Consider the following 27650-nt stretch of genomic DNA (forward strand, 5'->3'; position numbering starts at 1 on the left):
TTGGCTCGTGACCTCACAAATGTCCTGCGACCCCAGACAATTTTTTTTTTTTCTATTTAGTTTTTGATCATGTTTATGAAAGTGTGTTACAAATACAGAGTAGCCAGGATTAGTGCACAAAGTGACAAGTGTGCTGCCTTAAATATTTTCATACTGCATTTTATTTGAACTAGATTTTTGTTTGAGGAAATTTAAGTATAGGATACAGTTATTAGATATTTATTGTGAATACGTGTACCCTTCGTTCTCTGGTCATTCCATTTAAAAACCAAATCAAAATAACAAATAAACGGTGTGGTTATTTTGTTTTAATGACTTAAAACAAAAACAGAAATACAGAAAAATCTAAAACCAAACAAGCAGTGTTTTTCTGTTTTAAAATTAAATCTTGTTGTGTGTGTGTGATATTTGAATATTTAAGGGAAACTAGGATGAGAGCTTCATGTTTTAAGCTCACCACACAGAGAGGACCCACAGACGGGGGATGGACTTTACCCTGCTGCGTTGAATAAAAATAATCTTATATCATGTGGTCCACCTCACACTGATGGCAAAGAAGCGTAATTTGTGTGTCAATGACGTTTTGTGAAAGAGTTATTGATGCTGGAAGTGTGAATCTGTGAATATCTGTCAACTTTATCAAACAATGTTACAGTCCAAATAGTATCCAGATAATCTGGTGACTAACTATTAACTGTGAGGCTTGTGTGAGGAATAGATGTTTGATCCATTTCACACTTTTGCAAAAACAACTACAGTAAAATTGCAGTAAAAATATTTATTTTGCACATTATAATACCACCAGCCATAGGCAGAGTTTGAGATTCTTGCCGGGGGGGGGGGAGGGGGGGAGGTGGGGGAGGGGGCAAAAAAAAAAGAAATATATAGAACGTCTCGAGTTTCGCTTCACAAATAAGGAATGAAAACAAAAGTATCAATCTAACTGTTCTTCTTCTTATTATTATTATTATTATTATTATTATTATTATTATTATTATTATTATTATTATTATTATTCATTTCTGTAACATAAATTTTGAATGGTGGACCTGTCAAAATAAAACCAAAATGCAACATGAAATGTTCATGATCCCATGAAACAAGGAGCACCAGTCGATTCTTTACACCACACATTATTGTGTGTGATGTGTATTTAAAAATAATAATGAAAATTTTAAAAAATAGAATTTGAAACCGGTGTTACCTAATTTTTCATTTTTTATTTTATTTATTTATTTATTTTTTACCAATCCCAAGCGACCCCACAAGGGGTCCCTACCCCAAGGTTGAAAAACCACTTTTTTTTAAAGGGTTTAAAAGACACACTGAAAATGTAGCTGTTGAACAGTAAAGAAAACATATTTTACTTTTTTTTTAAAATCCATTCTCTCCATCCTTTCAGTGAAGTGACTCCCTGTTTGCTCAGGATCTTCTTCCTCCTCCTCCTCCTCCTCCTCCTCCTCGTGCCGCAGCAGTGGATGGATGCACATCTCGTCCTGCAGCAGCAGCAGCAGCAGCATCTTGTGTCTGCGCGTTCCTCCAGGCACGTTCTTCCCTTAACGGAAACCATGACTTCAGACATCTGTTTCTGGGGACAATGACGCGCAGGTAAGTTGCTCTGACTTGTTTTTCACGCGTTGCTGTGATTTGGCAGCAGCGCGTGGATGAAATGATGATGTTTCCCTGTCCGTGCACGAGGGACTCGTGTCATGAATGTGAAGGCCTGTTGGATGTAAAGAGGAGTCTTCGTCACTCACTCATCCTCCGCTGTCACTTAAAGAAATTCATCTGACCTCTGTGCGTCGTGCGCCTCTGGCACACGCACACGCACCACGCAGTCCGGCTTCGGTGGAGGCGCGTCCACGAGGATGAAGGATGAATGCTTCACGTTGTTTTCAGGCACAAAGAAGGGAATCGAACCTTTTACCTCCACGTCTGCAACACACACACACACACACACACACACACACACACACACACACACGCACACACTCGCACAGAATTTTTTTTTTTTTTTTTTTTTTTTTGCAACAACAGTAACTACAATAGGGGACATGTAGAGTAAGTATAAATTCAGGGGCAATTTATATACAATAATAAAGATCAATGACCATTTTAAAATGTTCATATAATAAATATTGATGTTTCTTCTATTGCTGCTCATACAGCCAAGAGCATTTCCTTACAAACAGCATCATTTAGATGCTTTTGCATCACATATACGTGTGCAAATCTGCACGTTTTACAAAATAAAATCAATCTTTCATCTCTGATTAACAGCAGTTTGAAAAACACCAATGCTTTTATTTGACTTAAACTCTGAACAACATTAATACACACAGTATCATGGCATTAGCCATGTAGGCTACAAATAGAAAAAAATGCATGTACACATACTACTAAAGCCTTTTCTGTTTGTAATAAATTGCTCAAAGAAAAATTAATAATAATAATAAAAAACATTAAATATTAAACAAACCATAACATTTTCTTTGAAGTAGTAGATAGTGTGGATCTATTTTCTATCTAACCCACCCACCTTGCGATACCACTCGTACCCTCGACGATACATTTTGTAATGTTTTAATCGTGCGTTGTCTTATATATTGTCCTACTTTTAATCATTTGGTTACACGATAGATGAAACCCTAAAACAAATCTAAAACTGACACAAAGATAATCCAGTAATCTTTAATATTATATAATGTAGACAATATTATATTATTTGCTTCTTCGTACCACACGCCCACACAGACATGAAAAAACAACTATTCAGGGCCGTAGGTACATATTCAGGCGTGCATTATAGGGTGTCCAAGAAAACAGGGTTTTCTAACCTTTATTTGTTATGTGCACCCCCTGATCGTTATATTAGTGCTCCCTTGTTTTTGTTACAAGTTTTTTACATGTTGTTCGGCTCCTCTGAGCTATTGTTTGTGAACTATCAGTGATCAGACATTTAACCCATTCATTGATGCATGAATGATGCTTCTGCAGACCCATGTATTCAGACTTTGACTCAAGATGAAGTTATGTCATATTAATGCTTATTCTTTTGTTGCCATTTATTGTCGTCAGGTGGAGATATTATTCCATATGTAAATATGTGCAGTGAAACAAGCTTATAATGACTCCTTAGCTTGGGAACATAATATAAATGTTTCTAAGTAGCACCTGCAAACCCCTGGTTGGAAAACATCTTTAGAGAAATAAGAGGGCAGAAAAACAAAAGCAAAAATAAATTCCAATAAAATTAGTTTGGAAAGCTTCTGTTGTTGCTGTAGAGACAATATTCTGTTAAAATAGTCTTAAATCATATAGAAACCAAAGGAAAAGTAAGATACAAAAAATTACTTCAAGAACACACAAAATAAGAACACTAAAACAACATGAAATGACAACAACGCTACACTAAAAGACATTAGAGGGCACAAAATGACAACAAAAACATACAAAATAGTGACAAAAGTATACCGAAAGAACAAATGATAACAAATGAGTCATATTACAAAAACAACAACAACAAAAAAACCCACAAACCTACAAAATTACACAAAAAACACTAAAAGGTCACAAATAAAAAAATAATAATACAAATGGCTTACACAATGACAAAACAATGACAAAAAAATTTATATATATATATATATATATATAGAGAGAGAGAGATAGAGAGATATATATATATATATATATATAATGACAAAATAACATCATAGAGACACAAACTGAAAATGAAAAAAAAAAACAAAAATACAAAAACAACTAAAGAAAAAATTACACAAAACATGTAAAATATATAAAATTAGTAGAAGACAAAAAAAAAAAAAATAACACTTAAATGACTTAAACTGCACAGAGATCTGGGGTAACACATATAAAAAAATAACTAGAGTCACTATTCATACTGCAAAAAAGAGCCATCATAATTATTCATAATGTTGGGTATCTTGAACACACCAATCTATTATTTATAAAGTCTAAAATAATAATAATAATGATATTGTAGAATTTCAAACAGCACAAAATCTATATAAAGCAAGGAATACGTTATTATCAAGTAACTTACAGAAAATGTTTCATGGAAGAGAGGGATGTATGATTTAAGGGAAAAGTTGAATTTTAAGATTCAAAGATGTGAAACAACAATGAAAAGATTCTGCGTAACGAATAATGGAGTAAGGCTATGGAGCAGACTGAGTGTGGAGCTGAAAAAATGTTCAACCATCAACCAGTTTAAAAATAAATATAAACAAATCATTTTCACAAGATACAGAGAGGAGGGAGCTTGAAGGTTTGTTTTTTTGTCTGTGGTTGCTCTCGGGTGGGGTTAGGTGGCTCTGAGTTATTCTATATATATATATATATTTTTAATTTTTTATTTATGTATATGTTTCTTAAATTTAGTTTGATTTTATTTCTATGAATATCTGATATACTGTTATCACTGATATATTAATTTATAAAAGCGGTTATAGTTATCATTATATTAGCGTACATTGATGTGTGAATGTGTTTTTATATTACCATACTGAAAATCATGTAGAGTTGCACATAGGAAATTAAGTGTGTACGTGTGTGTATGCATGTGTGTATGCATATACAATAGAGATTAGGGGGTAGGATTAAATACGTTTTTTATACTTCTTCCTACTCCTTTTCGAGCATGGTAATGATAATGATTGATTTATATATTCATTTATTATGGATTATTACTTTTTTTGTTTTGTTGCGTTGATTTCACTGGCTCGTGTTTCGAAATAAAGATTGCAAACAAAAAGGACGCTGAACAGCAGTAATAATACAAAAACATTTCCGAAAAGACACAAAGTGACGACAATAAAACAAAACAACAGACATGGAAAAACACACAAAGCAACAGTGTCTGCAATACATGGATTCGAAAGACTTAGAGAAAGAGGAACGATCTCAGTATGAATCGACTACAGCACAGAATGTCAGAAAAAGCTGTGAAAGCTGTGGAGGAGACGAGTTATTTTCAGTCCTGTCAGTAATTGTATAGTTCTCATCCTGACTGGTGATTGGTTCTCCGATGGGTTTGACAAACCCACATTAGTGCCTCTCAGGTTAGAATCCTTCCAGCTCCAGCAGCTGTTTTTCATGACATCATCTCCTGCCTGTGTTGGAGCCATAGCTCTCCATCACAGTAAATAGCTCCTGCAGTGTTTCCTAGTGACTCATGTTAATGCTGCACCAGTGCCTTCAGAATGGAAGCCATATGGGTTTAAAGTGCGTGCGACTGGTTTCTAACTTCATTTGGAGGCTGCAGACGACACAGCAGACCCCCCCACCCCGGAGCAGTTTGTGTGCAGACTGCAGCTTTTTGGTTTCTGGCCTTCCTGGCAACTGAGAAGTCCTCCTGTTTGTATTTTTATTTTACTAAAGGCTACGTGCGCTAACTTGTCAGCAACGCTAACACGTGCTACATAGAAGTGTGCCAACACATCGATTATTTGATTAATTGCGATTCGACGTGTGACGATTCGATAACGATTCATGAATGTAAAAAAAAAAAAAAAAAATCAATTGATTTCCTTAATCAATTGATTAAGAACACGACCGCTGCTTGCGTATCGAAAGTTAAAGTTGCCCGAAGACCTGAAGAAACGGACCAGGTGAAGGAGACGATAGCAGCAGCTAACTCTTTAGCGAGAATTACTGAGCGTGAGATTCACTCATCTGGATTCAAATAACGTGTTTGAAAAAGAAAAAAAAAGTGCTGTATCATGATTTCAAAGTTGGCCAAGAGGTGTCTGTGCATTATGATTATGATTACATGATAAATAATCACTGTGTTCTTTTATCAATTTACCTTTTATTTAAAAACCCAAATTCCACAAGAGCTGATATTGTAGGTTTTATATGTTTTTAAAGCTGTTTTGATTGACGTTTAGTTTACTGTGGGATTTATGCAGCTCTTGGAATAAGTCTTTATTTTTACTGAATAAACTATCTTTTATGTGCGTTCAGATTGAGTTAGCTGCATAAACTTATATTTTAGTTTTTTTTATATTGTAACATTCATTTTGTAATATAAATACTGTTGGATTTGGTGATTTGACATGAATAAAGATAATGGTGATACATCTGTAATACAGACGTAACGATTAATCGTAAGGCAGTTAAAAATCGATTCATAGGTATCAAGGTTCACATCATGCTGTGAAAAATGAATCGCAGTACTTTTTTTAACCAGCAGAGGGCGAGTGTTGGCGGTGGGCGAAATCTGCTAATACTTTCTTTCTGGCCGCCTTCTACTCTTAAACATATTCATAAATGATTCCTTACCCCTTTAGCACCGAAAGAATTTCTGTAATATTACACGAATATCTCTGTAAAAGTCACGTTTTTCTATTAGCTCTGTCTGCTAGCATAGCATCTCTTCTTCACTGCAAGATATCTGTATGCCAACCGACCACTGGGTTACCAGCGCCCTCTGCTGGTCCAAACAAATATCTGCCCTAAATACAGTAAAATGACTGTTTTTTATTTTTTTTTTAAGTCCAATTGTTAAGGCACAAAATACATTTTCAGTTGCACTTTTAAAAAGAAAAAGAACTATTATGCAGTTTTGTATTGTTTACTATAGAACCAGAATTAAAAAAATAAGCTTCTTCTTCATTTGTATTATTCCTTTATTTATTTCATTCAAGATTTACTTTTAGTTAAATTGCATTGTTTTGAATAGTTTATCAAGGGATTCTTTTGACAATGAAAAATTGTACAGTATTTTTCCAAAAAAAATAAAGGAATATTTTTCAGTCATTTATATACAGTCCCATTTTGTAAAATAAATCGTGAGAGAATCGTATCGTGAACCCAGTATCGTGAATCGAATCGTATCGGGAGTTGGGTGAATCGTTACATCCCTAATCTGTATGGTTACTTTAATGAATGGATTCATATACAGTAGCTTGTTGAAAAGTATGAAATAGCCACAAAGTGAGGAAAAAAGAAACCCTGAATGGATGCTTAAAAAATTGTTATAATCGTTAATATTGTAATTGCAGCACCCTGAATTGTAATCGAATCAAATCGTGAGGTTCCTCAGATGGCACACGACTCATACAGTTGAGCACATTTAACAGGCTGGTGTTTTACTGTCACAGCTTTACTCACAGATGGCTGCAGTTATTGTTGGAGGAGGCAGAACCGAAGGCTACGAAGAGAAATACTGCATTTCTTATTTTTTCTTTGTTCTTCTTTTCTTTATCCATCTTTTCTTGACTTCATATGCTTCTCTTCTTGTTTTCCCCACAGCACTGACTCACTCTCTAACTTTTCCTCTTGCGCTTGCGGTCACTCTGTCATCCCACATTTTCCATGTTGAACACTATAACCTTTAAATTGGGCCGTCTCCTCCACTTTCACACCTCTCTGTGATTCTATGGTTTTTGGTTACCAGATAGTTCAGGACATGGCACAAAGCCTTTGACGTAGTTTGGATGTTGTCCTTGTGCAGCTCTGGCTTCCACCCACAATCCAGATATATGTATGTTAGGGTGATTCAAATTGCTTTAATTGCCTCTAGAATTCTATGAGTGTGTGAATGTTTGAAATGACTTTTGTTGTAATTGGCGCTTTATGAATAAAGTTGAATTAAAAATGTAATTAATACAGGAGTTAATTCTCAACCTTGGGATCGGGACCCTATTTTGTATTTTTTTTTTAACAATTTGAACCCATATTTGCTTGTTTTGTTTTTTTTTTTTTACCATTTTTCTGTAACTACACAAACTTGTCACATTTCAACCTATTTTCATCACTTTTTCTTGGTATATTTTTGCTCCTTTTAATGCATTTTTGCTACATTACTCCAATTTCTGCCACTTCTTCATCAAATCTAATGCCTTTTCTGCACATTTTTTCCACTTTAATGACATTTTCAGCATTTATAAACCCTTTTCACCACTTTTCCCACCTAATGTCACATATGTTGACCCAATGTTATCACCTTTAACCTCTTTTCACCATATTTTATGCTTCGTTTTTATTTATTTTTTGCCAATTTAACCACATTCGCGTTTTGTCATGCCTATTATTTGTCAGTTTAAACAAATTGTTCCTACTTTTTAAATAACATGACTGTTCTTGAATGTTCTGTGTTCAACCACCTTCAGGTACAGTGGGTGTCTGCAGTTTCTGGCACCTTTATTTTGGGGGTTTGGAGCTGAAAAGGTTGAGAACCACTGCTGTAATAGGCTGGCATCCTGGTGTACCAGCCTTACGCCCAGTGTGCGTGTGCGTGTGTGATAATCCACATCAATGATGATTTCAGTCAAGAGATGGAAAACTGAGACAGAAGTGTTTCACACAGTTTATTACTGTAGCTGATCTGCTATTGATCTTCAAACACAGACGGGGACAACAGATGACGCGCAGTCCATTTGTGGGTCTGTTTTTAGACAAAACACACGAATCGACGACAAAACATACAAACATCAACAATAAAAAAATGACCCCGAGAATAAACAAAACTGAACAATAACACACAAATATGAGAGGGAAAATAAAATAAAACTGACGATAACACAATAACATAAAGTTAATGGAACATTTACACAACATCCCTCTTGAACACACAAACGCTTTGTTAATAAGGATCAGATTAACGACAACAGAAATGCACAAAACTACACCAAAAAAGATACAGAAATGCACAAAATGACTCCAGAATCACACTACAATGGCAACAAAAACTATAATTATACAAAAAATGCACAAACACAAATACACGTAATGACTCCAAAAAACATACATTACAGAAAAATACACCAAACAAAATAAAATATAAAAATTAGTAAAAAAAAAAAAAAACAACAAACACATTTATCATGCACATGTCCCAAACAATTAAACCAGGGAAATTGCACACGCTTTTTCATTTTGCACCCACAAATAAACCCCTTTATAACACTACAGAGTATGAACACCTCTTTGTACATCCAACCTTCAAACACATACTCATTTGGCCATAATTGATAACTCTAACTTAAGCTCCCACATGAATGCATACTTCCGACGGGCACTGTACTAGTTATTCCAAATGCTGAAATGAATGTTGATCACGTAGCCTGCGCTCTGATAGAAGAAGCCCATCTCTGCTCAGTAGTCTGACAGTGTGTGTGTGTGTGTGTGTGTGTGTGTGTGTGTGTTCCACAGCCTTTAAATTACCTACACACTGAGAGGAGCGCTTGTTGACACACTCGGCACATTGAGGAGATCTTAAAAGCCACACCTTCACTGGAGGCCATGAGGAGCTTCCTGCTGACCGCGCTCCTTCTGCTGCCTACGGTGAGTCTGCTTAAAACCAGTGGAATGTTTACCAGTGTCTATACTGGTAATGGGTTTTCTCATCAAATTGAGTTACCCTTTGTCAGATGTTGATCATGTTACCACCAGAATTAAGAGGAAGTAAATATCAAGCATCTTCGGTTAATGGAGTCGAGTCAGGGACGGTCAGGACTCTAACAGTCTGGTTCCTGAACGCTATTAGGGGGGTAAAAATAGATCTTTATACCATATACAGTGAGCGTCCTACTGGGAGTGGATGGTTGGATGGAGGTCACGGCTACCCATCAGCAGCTCCTGCAGCTTCTGGTTCGCCCATTGTTGTTGTTTGATGATGTGTGGACACACGTCTGTTTTACAGCAGAGAAAAAGAAGAAGACTATTTCACTGCTCCCATCACCATGGTTACTGCTTAAACCCACAGCCCAGACTTCCTCAGGCCAGCTGCACCTACTTCATCAATCAATCAATCAATCAATCATCTATCCATCTATCCATCCATCCATCCATCCATCCATCAATCCATCCATCCATCCATCCATCCATCCAATGACTTCTAAATTACCATCAACTATTGTCAAATGTGTGAATAAATGAAACTAAATACATGCCCTTCAAAATAAATGCACAATATAATTTTTTCTATTTTTTACAAAGTAAAGACCCACTACTGAAATTGAAGCACAAACTGAGATTCATGAGGCTAGAAAATAATGTTGCCTTATAAGGAAAGGTGGAGGTGCGTTAGATGCTCTAATATAGATAAAACACGACTGATCGTAATCATAGGAAATACCAAAAAATCCAGATGAATTAAAACCACGACAGCCAATCATCTTAGAATCACAAACAACAGTGACGAACCCATCCTGCCTTCATGCTGAACAGTTTCGCAGTCATCTGCATCCAATTCTTCTTCTTTGAGTAGCTTCGCCCCTGCTGCTTAGCAACGTGGACGTTTGAGTACAAAGAAGGCCTTTCTTTGCTGCGCTGCCAGCACTGGTTTCATTAACAATATCAGACACGAGCGACAAGAAGGAAAGGTGAGAGGAGTTTAGTTCCTGTGGAGACGGAGGGTCTGCTGTTGTTCTGTGAAAGTATCAGAGAGCAGACGCAGAGTTCACAGGATTCTGGAACTCTTGGACATCTTCACAGTTGGTTCTTCTTCCTCCTCATCAAGGTCTGAAGTAAGTGACATTATAGGGAGGCTTTTATTAGGATGGAAGTAAGAGGATGGAGTCGGTCCAATAACGTAGAATAATTATTTAATAACTCTGCTTTCCAGATTGGCAGATTTTCATTTATTTTGTACTTGATAACATCGCCCCACCCCTTTACCTGTTGACCATGCTAAGCTAACCTGAAGATGTAGGACTGGTATGGCGTTCCGTCACAGTCTCAGACGAAGAAGACAGCACGTCTGCAATGTTTCTGCAATACGAGGAACGCGCAGATTCATCTTCAAGTGTCCTTAATCCTCACCTGGAAAGATACACCAAGTGTTTGGAAGGAGCATGTTTAGATGACAAAACAACACAAATACACACACAAAAATACACAAAACAATGTGAAGAATGCACGAAGAAAACAAAGGGAATACGACCACGATTATTTTACAAAAACAACTCGAAAAACACACTAAACAAAAATAAGAACACACAAACAGATGAGGAAAAAACCAAACAACTAAAGGAAATGCTAAAATGACTTGTAGAAATAACACAGAAAATATAGAATGACAAAGAAATATCGACTAAATGAAATAAAAAAAATACACAAAAAACAAAAACAACTCCAAACAATACTTAAAAGACACAGAACGACACTAATTATATAAAAATAAATCCAAAAAGACACAAAACAACATATTTACTCTATGGAATTTTGAAACGCCATGATTTCCAGAAGTGGATAAACATTTTCAAGTTTCCTTATCTGGAAAGTTGTCATAATGATGATGATGTTTGGATGGATTATGAAAGGGTTGCTGCACAGAATGTCAGAAAAAGCTGTAAAAGAGGTAAATTGATTTTCACAGCTGTAAAAATGTGCTTCATTGGATGATTTGATTCAGTTCATGTTTGTACATTTAATCATTTGGCATTTTGGAATAAGAACTAAACAACATTATATGACAAGTAAACTCCATTTTGTTTTGTTCATAAAAGATTATTGGATGTATTTTCATCACAGTTTGGTTAAAGAAAGTTTTTGTTGAAAGAAAAACAAAACAAAGAGAGGATTTTTGTGTTTTTTTTTTTGTTTTGTGTGTTTTTGTTATTTTGTATATTTTTGTTGTCAATTTTTTTTAATTTTTCTCTATTGTTCTGTGTGTTTTTGTAGTAAATTTGTATATTTTTGTTGTCCTTTGGTGTTTTATTTTTCTCCTGTTGTGTTTTTCTTTCTGTTATTTTTTGGATTATTTCTGAGTCATTTTATGCATTTACTTTGGGGGCTGCAAAAAACTAGACAGTCGGCCGCGAGTGGGAAAGTAATAATAAAATTACAAACATGTTTTTTTTTCTAGCTGACTGACAGGGCAACGTGATGAACGACTGTCACGTCCAGATGTGATGGTGTGTTTCCACTGCGTCAGTGCTTTGTGCTTGTTGGTTTGTCTGCAGGTGGCCTCGGAGTCGGAGCACTGTATAATAAAGCGTGAACATGAGAAATGCATGGAGAGGATGGCCATGCACACTGCACACGAGGATGATTTCGGTGAGTGGGTCTGCCAGCACGCGTGTGTGTGCGTGTGTGTGCTTTGGCACCGACTCCCAGCGGCTGTGATTAAATTGTCCACAGTCTGCTGATTAGAACCATTAATCATGCACATGTTCAGGTATTATTATCCGACTGGCTTGTATCTGCGTGACCTCTGACCTCCACCGGGGTTAAAGAGGCCACATGGGGACATAAAGCCTGAGAGACAGGAGCAGCTATTTGATAAAAATAAATAAATAGATAAAAACGCCGACCTGCTTGTAATGTCACGCTGAACTGGTTTTACGTTCCTCTTACGTCACTGTTAAAAAAAACTGCTTCTGTGGTTCCTGGAAGCCATTATTTTCATGGCCATGGATGGTGGGTTGATGAGGGTCTGCACCATGACTCACAGCCTCCAGCTCTGAGGAATACAGCAGTGTAGGGTGAAAATGGAAGCGTCTGTTCTTTGTATTACATTTTTCAATTACAATTATGTCTTCAATTATCCATGTTCAATTACAACTGATTTATCATCACGATGACCAGCATTTCTTCCAATTACAATTATTACATTCCACCTGAAAGCCATTTACATTTATGTCTTAATCACTAAAGTTCAATGAAAATGAATCACAATTACTGAGCCTTTAATAAATAACCCCATAAAATGTAACCGTCCTCTTGTGCTAGCTTTTATCAGCTGTAAAATACACTAAAAAATATGATCTATCATGCAATTTATTTCTCAATGAAAATATTGGTGTTAATGTTTTTGGCGTGGGCGTCACTCTGAGCCTTTTTTGTGTCAGTTTACCCCTCGATTTTAATGATCCTCAAGAGAACTGACAGATTGTGGGAAAAGTTTACATGACATATGTGCATGCCATAGAACTGTAATGTGATTCCCCAGGTTTGCTTTTAATGAAATTGTAATTGACAGTTTTTGTCGAATTTCAATGCCAAATACTAAGTGAATTATCTGAACTCAATTACAATTTAATTATGATTTTTTAATGTTTTTATTTATTTATTTTTTTTTATTATTTTGGACAAACAACAATTTAATACCATAATAACTAAAATATAAAACTCACATACACCCCATACAAATGATCACATATTTTCAGTTACAACATAATTGTAATTAGTTATTAATTATGCAATTATGCAAATTACAATTATAATTGTCCCCAACCCTGGTTAGCTGATTATCAGGCAGAGCTACATGATGACACCATCATTAGATTCAGGTGTGTTGGTGTTGGGAGACAGCGGCCTCCGCCTGTTGATCCGTGCACCATTTTGTACCAAGTTTATGAAAATGATATTTATATTTTGTGAAATGATATTCTGCTTTAACGTGCATCAGTCCTATCCTGTGTTCTATATAGTCTGTCTAAAACACGCTTGATGCACGCACACACACACAACCCGAGCGCAGTGAGTGCAGGAACATTTTGTCTGCATTATTTTTAAACAAATCTATTTTTGTTTACAGCTGAATATTGTGAGTCACAGCCCCACACAGTGGAGATAAATACGTCTTACAGTGTCTGGACGTTGGCTGTCCATCGAGGGTGTGTCTATAACAGTGGTTCTCTAAACTTTTTCAGCTCGCGACCCCCCCAAAATAAAGTTTCCAGAAACCAGAGACCCCCACTGTACGCAAACATGAACATGAACAATGAAGAACAGTAATGCGGAGGCAGGGCCATCTATAAGGAGGAATAAAGGGGAGAGCAAAATGATGGTCCATTCTTCTATGATCCTGTGATAACCACTTTTATTTATTGATCTGAATAATATCCACTGTTATCCAGGAAGTTTAGTATTATTTACTCCATAGTATATAGTCATCTTATAGATGTAAATCCTTGTTTTAATCAGAAATGAAATGGGTTAAAAATGACCAAAAAGGTGGGAAAATTAGATTTTAAAAACGACAGATATTGGTTAAAATTTGCAAATTAGAGTGGCCAAAAATGCAACAAAAAGTGGTAAAAAAAAAAAAAAAAAAGAGTTCCAAGTGTCAATATTGTAACAATTAGTTTAAACTGGCAAATAATGGCCATGACAAACCGTGAATGTGGTTAAATTGGTAAAAAAAAAAAAAAAAAAAAAAGCATTAATTATGGTGAAAACAGTTTAGTAGCAATAAGGGGCAACATCTGTGACATTAGGTGGGAAAAGTTTGACGCAAAGGGTTTATAAGTGATGAAAATGTCTTGAAAGTGGAAAAAATGTGTAGAAAAGGCATTGAAATTTGATTGAGTGGTGGCAGAAATTAAAAGGAGCAAAAAATATGACAAGAAATAGTGATGAAAATAGGTTAGAATATGGCAAGTTTAGTGTAGTTGCAAAAAAGGGGTAAAAATAAGCAAAAATGGACTCAAAATGTTAAAAAAAAAATATTCTTAGTTTCTTGAAGGCATCTGGCTACACCCTCCTAGTGTCTCGCGACCCCAAGGTTGAGAACCCATGGTTTATAATAATGCTGCATTAGGAAAGACTTTTAAAACAAGCTTATTTTTTTCTAAACATTCAAAGAACTGTTTCAGTGGAAAACATTTGCGGTCATAAATGTAACCAAAAGGAAGCTCAGAGATGCATCACATCAGTAAATCAAACCATGATTAAAGAAGAAAAACATTTGGTTCACGGTTCATTATTCATGGTACAGAAAAGATCTCCACCCTTTCAATCCTGCAGTCTGTGCACGTGCACACGCACACACACTGCCTGTGTGCACAGTGTGTGTGTGTGTGTGTGTGTGTGGTGTATTGTGTAGCAGCCAGTGATGTCGCTTCATCAGACCTGTTACCTCTGCAGCCCAGTGCGCCTCATTTGGCTTCAATCTGCCCTTTAAAAGGTAATTGGCTTTGTGTCCGGCTCAGCAGACAGTACTAAAGACACACACACACACACACGCACACACACACACACACACACACACACACACACACACACACACACACACACACACACACACACACACACACACACACACACACACACACACACACACACACACACACACACACACACACACAGATGCAGCGAATGTTATAAGAGAGGACAGATAAGTCCGAGTCAGCTTTGCACTGCAATAAAACAGCGTGATAGAATAAACCGAGGGGGGAAGAAGATGAATAATGGGAGCAGGAGGTATTAAACTGGGATAGAAACTAAAAGACTGGGAATTAACCAGAGTCAAAAGATGAATAATGGGGGATGAGTAGAAGATTGAGATAAATCAGCTGCTGTCAGGTCCTGGAGAGCCTCCGTCCTGCATGTGTTAGTTGCACTATTAAATCTGACGGCAAGTTTTAATGTAGTTTGAGTCTAGTTTTAGTCAACTGAAGGAGATTGAGATTTTATTTGACAAAATGTGTTACAGAATCTAATAAAAACAAACACTGGATGAGAGTTTACACAAGATATGGGATGGTATTTATAATAATCTTTGTAAATACACACATTTAACGTGATCAATGTGTGAGACCACGTGTTTACGTGAGTTCTGATTTAATCTCGTCCAGTGTGACAAAATTATAGTTTCATTTTTATTAGTCAACGAAAATATCAATATATTTTGATATCGTTTTTGTTAACATGTATTTTTTTAATTAGTCATTGCCTGAAATAGGACAAAGCGGGTCATAAAATGGATGGATCCATAGTCATTGTCCTGTCACTTAAAAATATGGAGTTGACCAAAACAATGATGGGAATTTTTAGTGGATAAAAGATGTGATGTACAGAAGTCTTTTACATGTCGACGTATTGAACTTGTTTTATTATTATTATGAGCTGTTTAATATTTTAAAGAAAAATGTCTTTAGATTTACAAACATCTGGTTAAAAATTAAGAAAAAATGCCTTGATTATGGGCGGGGCACCTGGAAATCCAAAGAACAATATATGCTATGCTAACTACGTACTCAATGCTCACTCTACCTCTCTATTCACAATTCTCTCAATCCAAACAACTCATCACAGATTACACAGGTGCTAGTTCTTATTGGAGGGGGCGGGGCCAACAGTGATGTAAGAAGCCACCGAAACGTCACAAGCCACCATACTTAGCCAATGGCAAAATATGACCCTAATAGACGGGTTTCAATCCATAGAGAGCAGTCACACTTAACGTTTTTACGACATACACCAAATTGAAAGACTTTGACTGCGGTAAACACACCCACGCTTGAAGCAGCGTTTGTCGTCTCATAATCAGAATAGAATGTGTTTTACGTCAATGTGTAGTGATTGGCCTAAAACAATAACAAGATTGTGTGGCTAGCCAAAGAAAGCCGGTACGTTGATTAGCCGTGGGATTCCACACCCCTAAACACAGACGCTACTCTGCACTAAAACAACCATAAGGTTTACTGTTCTAAAACCTCTGATATGGTTATTTGAAGCATGGAGTGCTTTATTCATAACTTCAATTAGAGCATTTTGCAAAAAATAGAGCAAATATCACAATTTTCTCAGAAAACAAAGGTTTTTCTCTCATGCCGACTTGTTCCTGGATTTGCCATGGCGCGTCACATTTTTTTCTCTGTTAATTGGAATTTGTGTGTGTGTTTTTTTTTTAAAAAACAATATTAGAATGTAGACGTTTTTTGTTGTGAATTTATTTTTTTAAAAAAACAGTTTTAACCTACAAAGTTTCATTCAACAGCTTCTTACTTAATGCACAGTAATATTTTTATGATACATACATTACACTATACATGTTTTACAGCACCATAAATGTAAATATTTGTTGCAGCTTGAAGTTGGACCCTAAAGCCAAACCAGTTGAGAACAATTGCATTAAATACAATACTTGGAGTTAGCAGGCTCGATGCGTCACAGTTGTTTTTGCTGCCATCTGCTGTTCACTAAAACAGTACGATCTCCAGTGGGCACATTGGCATAAAGTAGTTAATGCTTATTTCATGTGTTCAATCTTTCTGACTTAATGCCACTTTTGTCACATAATCTTCTAGGTTTGCTCAGGACTGTTTAGAGAGAGAGTTGCGACCACGGAAGTTCGAAATAAACTGAAATAGTTCCCGGAAGTTATTGGCGGACAATTTCAATCCATTGATTTCAAGTGACATAACTGGGATGTTAGGTAATTTGTCGTGAATAACTGCATTGATTTACAATATTTACACAGTACACCGTCATATATACACATATATATACACCGTCATATGTTAATAATGTATTATTAATGAATTAATAATTAGTTAATAATGCACTCGTTAATGGGTTTAGATACACTGATGATAATAATAATAATAATAATAATAATAATAATAATATCCAATATGATAATTTACACGTCTTACCGTTCAAAAGTCAATCACACACTGTCTACTCCGCTCTAGCTCCATTGGGCTGCAATAGTAAACTGCTTACTTCCGGGAACTATTGTGAGGCTCCGTGAACCGCCATTGCTGTTAAAAAAAAAACAAAAAAAAAAGGACCATTGGAGTGAACGGAGTTGTCGCATCTCTCTCTCTAAACAACTCTGGGTTTGTTAAGTTATTGGATAGATTTCAGCCAATCCATTGTCACACCGGTGTGTCTTCTGTCCCTCAGTGTGTGAATGGATGTGGGACAATCTGACCTGCTGGCAGGCGGCCCAAGTCGGCGAGGTGGTGGAGGTGAACTGTCCCGAGCTTTTCCACGACTTCATGGATCCAGAGGATGGTGAGTTGACGTCAGACACGTAGGCCTGGGCAATACTCCGAGGGTCGAGATATATCGCAATTTCTCTTTTGGCGATATAGAAAATTACAATGTTGCCTAAATCTATTTTTGTTATTTTATAGCTTATTTTGTATTAAAAGTACTAATTTTAGGAGTTGCTACTTGTGCTACTTTTCAGAACAGCATGAAAAGCACAATTATGAATGAATGAATGAATGAATGAATGAATAGCTTTCATTGTCATTGCACCTGTTACGGAGCAATGAGATATCACTTTAGATGAGAAACGGGATCACAACACAGGGAGAGGTGAGGGGAAAAAGGCAGGTTTTGTACTGAATGAGAGTAAAGAGTGAAACTAGGAAAAAAACCTTCTTCGTATACATGCATCAAGCAAAACAAAGAAAACACAGTCACGATAACCATATAGCACATGGGTGGGTGGTGGGTCTGGTGGCGGGGTGTAGGGGACGGGGGCTGGGCGAAGAGGGGGAAAGGATATCCAGCCGCTGGGGGGGCGCGGGCGTGACGCCTCTGCGTCCTCTCCGTCCTCTCCATCCTCTCCAAGATCGATTTGATTCCATGCAAACACTCCAGAGTAGCCTCCTCATTACTTTTGAGTTCTTCATCATAATATTCTGAGAGTTCAGTGCTCTGTCCCATCCTTCAGAGATGACTGGCAGCCTTCCCAAAACACCTGCCAACGTAACACAGACTTTATGAAAGATCAGATAGCTGCCAGCTCCAATCAACAGCATCCCTACTATTATGATTCCAATCATGTATATATCCTCTACGTCCGCCACGGAGAGTAAAACCAGGCACATGACCTTCCATCTGTCCCAGGGATCCATCGTGTATTTGGCTGCAAACGTTCCGTTCGGACATGCAGGCTCACCTCGGCCTGGTCTTCTCATTGAGAAAATTTGATCCATAGCATTAAATTACCAGCTGACCAATTCCATCTTTTTGGTTTTTGGATGAATGCAGAGAGAGTCTCCTTGATCCACAAGACGGCAGAGAAAACAAGCAGCTGGGGCAGATAGGGAGGAGGGTAGCAGCAAAGAGAAATGTGACCGCCTTTGAAGAGAAGCAGAAGACAAGGAAGAAGGAAGAGAAGTTAGATGAATTTCTGAGTGTGTCTTCCAGAACCTTCCCCTAAACAAGCCACACTACAGAACCCACTCACACATACTGTCTTTGGAAAAAAACAAAAGTGACATTGTTCATCAGCAAATTTAACTCCAGAATGGTATTTCTGGTAAGACTTTATTGAGTCGACATTTATATCGTATATCGGCATTTTGAGAAAAAATATTGAGATTTATGTCCATATCGCCAATGTACTAATGGTTTGTCGCCCCCTGGTGGGAGAACTCTCTGAGACAAAGAGCAATGAGGACTTGCTTACAGCCTTTGTTTATACCTGTAAATAAATAAATATAAAATATATTCTATAGCCAATTATGAGTTTATTCTGTTGCCATGACGTCAGGATGCGTCCCTTGATGTTACACATGCTGTCATCGGTGTTTTGTTAGCATATATACTGTATATATTATATAACAATGCACCTTTGTTCTCCATTCATATGTTGACTATACACGTAATGAATAATGAATATTCTTCTTAAGCCCCCACTCCTTCAGCTGAGGCTTGTTTCTTTGTTTTCTCAGAGATGGCAAAGGTCAGCAGGAACTGCACAGAGGACGGCTGGTCAGAGCCGTTTCCTCACTACGTGGACGTCTGCTTCTTCTACGACAACTCCACCAAACCCGTACGCTCACTGATATACTATAACACGTGTCACGTTTGACTGATCTGTGCACGACTAAAGCCCGGCTTGTCTTTGCATTCCAGGACATGTACTACGCGTCGGTTAAAGCTCTGTACACGGTGGGCTACAGCACGTCTCTGGTGTCTCTGACCACAGCCATGGTCATTCTCTGCAGGTTCAGGTGAGGTTTGCGACAAAGGTTTAAATACAAAGTTTATTTCCAATAGATTAAAAAGAAGAAAAAGTACTAAAAAAAGTCAGTTTATACAATTAAGTATTTCTTTTTCTCTCATGATCAAGAACAGGTTTAGTTTTGTGACTCACAAAACCAGACTGTGGTGAGAAATAGTGTTACAAGACGACAGAAGAAAAGCATTAGATCTCTAAAAATGTACTTTGATTAAAAATAAGTTACAATTTAAACCTGTTATAATGGAGGTGATTCAGGAGATTGAAGTTGATTATGTAAGATAACTTAAAAGAGAAACAAGTTGAGTTTTGATACTACATTAAACTACATTAAGTGTAAATACTTAATACTATAGACCAAAGACAAGCAACTTTTATCACAAAAATGCAGTAAGTAGGGGCCACAAAAAGGTGATTATATCAGATCCAACATTAATGACCAATTGGATAATTACAGTAATACAGGAAAAAACAAATAGTTTGTGTGTTTTAGAATTGTATATTTTTTGTTGTAATTTTTTGTATTTTTATTGCTAGTTTGTGCATTACTGTTTTCATTGTTTACAAAACATGGATGATATGATCAGATGAACACCAGAGGGGTATTCCATAGAGCAGGTTATGTTCAAACTCTGAGTATGTTCAGGCTCAAATGAGGGAAACTCTGAGTATCCCATTCCAAAAAGCGAGGTATGTTCTTCTCTGAGTATGTTACCATGGCAACATTGTCCGTGAATTAAACCTGGTCGCTGGCAGGTTTTATCAAAGAAACCCAGGGTTTCTACCTGGCTCCACTTTAATGAACCTTAACACTTTTTTCTGAAACACATTAGTAACATCACACACCACAGACGTGTTCACATCATTACTAATGTTGTGTTGTTTTACGTTTTTTTTTTTTTTTTGTGATAACGGTAATTTTCTTTATAACATTGTAGATGTAGATCATTAAGTGAAAGTCACTGAGAGGTTGATCTGCATTAAAACATCTACTGACGTCTGTAGTAAAGTTCTCTGGATAAAAACCTGTGGATAATATAAAGGAGGAGATGATCATTTAAATAAATCAACTTTTAAGGCTCGATTGTTGTTTTATATTGTTATACAGTTAAGTCTGTAGATCATACATCTTTGAAGGTATGATGGCGCAGTGAAGTGTGACACTGCTCTTGAAAGGGATGGGTCGTGGGTTCGCGTACCGCTTCAGTGTGTTTTTATGACATTTTTTTTGAAGTTGAGATGACTCTGGCGACAATCTTACATTAAGAATCAATATAAATGATGTGATATGAAGCAGCAGTCACTGTGTTTATATCCAGTGTAACAGGAGGGCTCTCTATGCAGACATCATATGCTGCTGCCACGTCTCCTCAGACACACTTTATTCATATTATTCACCGCTTGTCACGTCACTGAAGCAATAAAGTGATGAAGTGACCAAAAAGTGTGACTAATTCTGGGTGATTTACGCCACTATAGTCACTGAAGACTGAACGCATCTTTAGAACAGGCTCATATTCATCAAACAACGGCTTATTTCACCCATTACGGTGAAGAAATCACTATCTTCCGTTTGGTTGTCATGGCAGTTTGAGTATTCTTTGATCCATTGATGATGGCTTTTTATCGCGCGCATGCACGTAAGTAACCCAAGGTTTACATACTCAGGGTTGATTAACCCACTTCATCGCGGGGTATGTTGACCCAGAGTTTATGGATAGACTCAGAGTTTCTTAACCCGCCTTTATGGAATACCCCTCTGGCATAAGAATGGAAAATAAAGGAGCGTGCTATGCTAAGAGAGCAACCACCACAGTGGAAGCTAATGGGGATCCAATAAAAAAATAAACAAATAATACATATAAATCTATCTTAGTGGCCTCTTTATGCTGTGTAGATATGAAACAAATTGTAGTGTAGCTAAATATGAATTCATAGTGGATGTAGTGTGGCTTGTATTGTTTAGATGTGTCCATCAGGTTTCCTTAGTCGTACTGCCATGGATTAGAATCACAGTTTGTGGCAGTAGATTGGAGCTCTGAGCTCAGACACAGCTCACATTTAACTACAATGTTTCTGACTTTGTCGTTCAATGAAGAGAAATACTGACATAATCTCCACGTGAAGGGACTCGTCTTAAAGGGCAACAAGTTACTTTGAGTCATGCTGTAGTCCCAACACTGCTTCTTGAAATGACTTTTGATTAATTCTCATAAATGTCTTTGTCCAGTCATGTTTTAATGAGGCAGAAAGTAAAATGTCCCTCTGTGGCATTTAAACGTCTACACTCAGCTTGGTGAGCAGAGCGTTAAAGCAAACTGTGTGTGTTGTTGTTGTTTTTTGATGATGTGTATCTTTAATAAATGCTCAGGATGTTTTTATAATTATAATTTTCATGTTTTCTTGAACCACAGGAAGCTTCACTGCACCAGAAACTTCATCCACATGAATCTGTTTGTGTCCTTCATCCTGAGAGCCATCTCAGTGTTCATCAAGGACGGCGTCCTGTACGCCCAGGAGGACAGCGACCATTGCTTCGTACACACGGTCAGTACTAACAGACAGATATTAATACGCTCTTTTGATCAATGAGGCCCTTTGATTAGTCCTAGGGCACAGTTTCTCTTTGAATTGTAATAGTAAACATTGTTAACTAGTTGAAGGATTTAAACAATAAAGTAAAGGTCCTTAAAGGTCCCATATCATGCTATTTTTCACCCATCTCCATTTGTTCTAAGAACCCCAAAAACATAGTATTTGAGGTTTATTTTACCAAACTCGCCTGTTTTCCAGAGCAACTCTACACAAACAGGCTGATTTGCGTCCTACTTATGCATATTCATGAGTGGGCGTGTCTATACACAGGACACTGACTTCCTCCTCCCTGGACGGTGACGTAGAGCCAGAGGACGGCCCGCCCTCCTCCCACCCACTCCGTAGCCGAGCTCATGCTGCTTTATGAACACGAGACAGAGCGTGGGGGCGGGGCGTTCACCGGTACATACATAGACTGTAGAAAATACATACTTAGCACTGCGTGAAGGATGCTGAAATCACGGCAGAGAGCTTACCGGAGGCGTGGCTTCTCCAGCTCAGTGCCGCGTCAAAGTGGGAACGCGTCATCAAATTGGAGCGAAGTGTTTGGGCTCACCCTGCAGTAAGAAAGGAGCAAATCACCCTCTAACTAACGATTGAGGGAATTAATGAAAAAAACACTGTGAGCATGTGTATGAAACCCTAATAGCACTTTTATGATGTTTAAAACAAAGAAAAGTCAATTTAGTGTAACATGGGCCCTTTAAATCACAGCAAAACAAAAGTAATTATCTGTAAGCAAACTGCAGAATTCAAAATTAAAATTGATAATACTTACAATGAACTGGTAACAGAGACATTTCTAGGTGTAATAATCAATGACAAACTCAGTTGGAGACCACATATCAGATACATACAAAACTAAATAGCTAAGAACATCTCAGTAATTCACAAAACTAAGGAAATTCGAAATCCCAATTCACTTTTTTTACTTTATTGTGCTTTGCTACAACCATACCTCTCTTATTGTGTGGAAGTTTGGGGTAACAACTTCAAAACTGCCCTAAAGCCTCTTACAATGTTACAAAAAAAAAATGTTACATACTATTTGTGAATAATAAGGGTAATTCACAAAGTAGAATATATTGAACACACTAACTCATTTGTCCTGCAGTCAAAATTATTACATGATATTGTACAATATCTCAAATAATGTACAGAGCAAATAGAAATGATCTGCCTTAAAAAATACAAAAGTTGATATCTACAGCCTAAGTTCCCAAAGTGGGGTATGGGTACCCCCAGGGGTACGCAAATTGTCATGGGGGTACATGAATCAAAAATAAAAATTGGAAACTAGAATATGAATCGACCAGCAGTCAGGACCCTCTATGCATTGCCACAAATTACACATTAGCCGATGTAAGACTATCCATGGTTACTGATTATTATTATTATTATTATTATTATTATTATTATTATTATTATTATTATTATTATATATTGTTCCTCAACAATTGTGGCTCCATGTTAATATCACACATTTTTGGTGTCTCCAGAGACTTTTCTTTTTTTCTAGAATTAGCTTGTTGCCAGGATTAGTGCACAAAGTGACAATATGCACTAAATACATATATATATATATTTTAACTAGATTTATATTTGAGGAAGTGAAAATATAACACAGTTGTTTAAGATTGTTTTGTGTGTGAAGTTAAAATTTGAAAAATAATAATAATTAAAACATTTTAAAAATCATTTTTTATTCAGCATTTTTTTTTTTTTTTACATTATAGATTATTAGATATTTCAGGGGACCTCATTTCAATTCCAGGTGACCCCAAGGTTGAAAAACACTGCATTTCATTATTATGTTTTTTAAGTGTGTAGTAGTAGGGGGTATTTGGCCTAAGGTTAAATGTCTGAAGGGGTACGGGACTGTTTGGGAACCACTGATCTACAGTATTTGTTAATACATATCATGTATATTAGCCATGTAGGATACAGATGGAAAAATGTATGTACACATATTACGGAAGCTTTTCTGTTTCTATTAAATTGCAAATAAATAAATAAATAAATAAGTAAAGGTAAGTAGTTAAGTTAGGTCTTAGGGGTTTTATGTTTACTGAAACTGGCAGTTTTCCAAACTTGGCGTGGGTTGACAAACACTTTCCCATTAATAGGCTTCACTATAAGCCTCAGCCTGTCACACAGAGCTGAGGACTGACAGTCTGCAGCAGCCTGTTAGCGGTGTGGTTTATTCAGAGCTCTGCTGCTGTCGCTCAGCTGCAGGTAATTACCACAGCAGCGGCACTGGGAGTCAGACCAGTGTTGTACCGAGCTGACCTCCATCTCAATGTGCATTCTCCATCATTAACAGGATGTCATTAGATTACACGTCATCCAACACGTAGGCGGCTCGTGTCATCCGCTAATGAAATCTCATTCTGTTTATTCTCAGACGACCTTTGTGAGTAATTAGTGTTTCAACCCCTGCTTTGATCTCTCCGACTTTTTCATCGATTGTTAAAATAATGAGAGTTTATTAAAAGATAATTTCCACATGTGCTGCTTTTTCTTCTTCAGCTGATAATTTTCTGCCCCAAATCTGTTAAGAACAACCTCAAACTCTCCTTGGAAAAAACCCCAAGGCTTAGCAACATATATGAGCACTATTTGATTTCCTTAGATTACTTTTTGTTTTCTAAAAACAGTCAAATGAATCAGAAAACCAGGTTCTCAACATGTGGGTCGGGGCCTAAAAGTGGATTACAGGACTGTGTTTCTTTAGCTGTGGACATTTGTGCAGAAAAAATAAATAGATAAAAAGATGTGTTTATTTTGAAGGATATTTATTTATGTTGTATATCCAGGTCAGTCATTTATTTTTTATCTCTAAGAGTAGGTGGCATTATTTATATGCTAGTACTGCTGAAGCTATTCACTGCCAGTCAGTGAATTGATGAAGGTGTTCTCCCATTAATCAATCGATCAGTCAATCAAACTTTATTTAAAAAGAACTCTTCATACAAAATGTAACTCAAAGTGAAAGTGCTTTGCATAGTTAAAAGCCACAAACCCCATCAGCCACTGTGTGATGGACAGATGGATGGATAAAGAGAATGATAGATGGATGGATGAACAGATAGATGATGAAGGAATTAACAGATGGATGGATGAATTGAGGGATGAATTGATGGATGGGTGGACGGATGGATGGATGAATGAACAGACAGATAGATAGATAGATAGATAGATAGATAGATAGATAGACAGATAGATAGATAGATAGATAGATGAACAGAATCATGAATGGATGGATAAAAAGAAGGTTGATGGTTGGATGAACAGGTGATTTGATGGACAGATGGATAGATAAAGAGAATAATTGATGGATGGATGATCAGATAGATGATGGAGGAATGAACAGAGTCATAGATGAATAGATAGATGATGGAATGAATGGAGGGATGATATATCGATGATCGAATGGATGGATGGATGAACGGATGGATGTCTGGATGAAATGATGGATAGATGCTTGATGGATGGATGGACAGACGGATGATTGGAATGATGCATGATGATGGAAGAGCACAGGGAGAGGGAAAGGTGTAGATGAACAGTTGGATGATGGTTGGATGTCTCTCTCTCTCTCTCTCTAATGCAGGTTGCCTGTAAGGCGGTGATGGTTTTTTTCCACTACTGTGTGATGTCCAACTACTTCTGGCTCTTCATTGAAGGCCTGTATCTCTTCACTCTGCTGGTGGAGACCTTCTTCCCTGAGAGGCGTTACTTCTACTGGTACACCATTGTAGGCTGGGGTCAGTCCACCAGTAAAACCAGTAAAGTCTCCAGTTTGTGCATGTGTTATTGTTAGGCTAAATTACCTTTGTTCTGTGGGCGTGTTACAGGAACGCCCACAATCTGTGTGACAGTGTGGGCTGTTCTCAGGCTCCACTTCAATGATACTGGGTGAGTCCATTTATCTGTTCATCCATCCATCAGTTTATCCATCCATCTCTTCATTCATCCATCAGTTTATCCATCCATGTGTTCATCCATCCATCCAAATGTTCATCCATACATATGTTCATCCATCCATCAGTTTATCCATCCATATGTTCATCCATCCATCTATTCATTCATCCATCAGTTTATCCATCCATATGTTCATCCATCCATCTGTTCATTCATCCATCAGTTTATCCATCCATATGTTCATCAATCCATACATATGTTCATCCATACATATGTTCATCCATACATGTGTTCATCCATCCATCTATTCATTCATCCATCCATCCATCTGTTCATTTATCCATCAGTTTATCCATCCATCCATATGTTCATCCATCCATCCACCCATATGTTCATCCATCCATCAGTTCTTCCATCCATATGTTCATCCATCCATCAGTCATCCATCCATATGTTTATCCATCCATCTGTTCATTCATCCATCAGTCAATCTTTCATATGTTCTTCCATCCATCTGTTCATCCATCCATCAGTCATCCATTCATATGTTCATCCATCCATCAGTTTATCCATCCATATGTTCATCCATTCATCAGTCATCCATTCATCAGTCATCCATTCATCAGTCATCCATTCATATGTTCATCCATCCATCCATCTGTTCATCCATCTATCAGTTTATCCACCCATGTGTTCATCCATCCATCACTCATTCATTTATATATTCATCCATCCATCAGTAATCCATCCATTCGTTCATCCATTCATCAGTCATCCATCCATATTTTCATTCATCCATCAGTCATCCATCAATCTGTTCATCCATCAGTCATTCATCCATCTGCTCAGCCATCCATCAGTTATTCATTCTATTCATCCATCTCTTCTTCCATCCATCCATCTGTTCATTACATCCAGCCATTTGTTCATCCATCCATCCATCAATCCATGCATCCATCTGTTCATCCATCTATCCATCCATCAGTTTTCCATCCATCAATCCATGCATCCATCTGTTCATCCATCAACCATTTATTGATCAATCCATCCATCACGTCATTCATCTGCTCATACATCCATCAATCTGATTATCTATCCATCCATCTGTTCATCCATAATTTTTCCATCCATCAATCCATGCGCCCATCTGTTCATCCATCCATTCAACATCCATCCTCCCATCATCCATCCATCCATACAGTACATCATGTTGTTCATCTGTTCATCCATCCGGTCATCCATCCATCCACCCATACATACATACGTCCTGTTGTCCATCCATCCATCCATCCATGTAAAATTAGATGTAAAGATATGAACTGAAATGAATGATTAGAGAAGCATATCTTCCACATCTTGCTGCTTTGTTTAACAGTCCTTGCCGCGGTCGGTCCATCCTTCTTTTCTTATGACTAAATTCTAAAACTACAACCCAATAAGCATC

General features: G+C 37.2%; 1 protein-coding gene across 4 annotated transcripts in view; it reads left to right on the forward strand.

The window, feature by feature from the left end:
- Positions 1-1462: 1462 nt before the first annotated feature.
- Positions 1463-27650, forward strand: part of LOC114479274 (pituitary adenylate cyclase-activating polypeptide type I receptor-like) — a 40017-nt gene continuing 13829 nt past the window's right edge. For all 4 annotated transcript variants that reach the window (XM_028472866.1, XM_028472867.1, XM_028472868.1 and 1 more), the window contains exons 1-9: positions 1463-1608; positions 9184-9315; positions 11937-12030; positions 17611-17721; positions 19398-19498; positions 19582-19679; positions 22102-22234; positions 25896-26049; positions 26140-26200. In XM_028472866.1, coding sequence (XP_028328667.1) covers positions 9274-9315; positions 11937-12030; positions 17611-17721; positions 19398-19498; positions 19582-19679; positions 22102-22234; positions 25896-26049; positions 26140-26200 — 794 coding nt within the window. In that variant the 5' untranslated portion in view covers positions 1463-1608; positions 9184-9273. The remainder of the gene's footprint in view (positions 1609-9183; positions 9316-11936; positions 12031-17610; positions 17722-19397; positions 19499-19581; positions 19680-22101; positions 22235-25895; positions 26050-26139; positions 26201-27650) is intronic.

The sequence above is a fragment of the Gouania willdenowi genome, chromosome 17 (genome assembly GCF_900634775.1).
Source record: "Gouania willdenowi chromosome 17, fGouWil2.1, whole genome shotgun sequence".
Taxonomy (NCBI): domain Eukaryota; kingdom Metazoa; phylum Chordata; class Actinopteri; order Blenniiformes; family Gobiesocidae; genus Gouania; species Gouania willdenowi.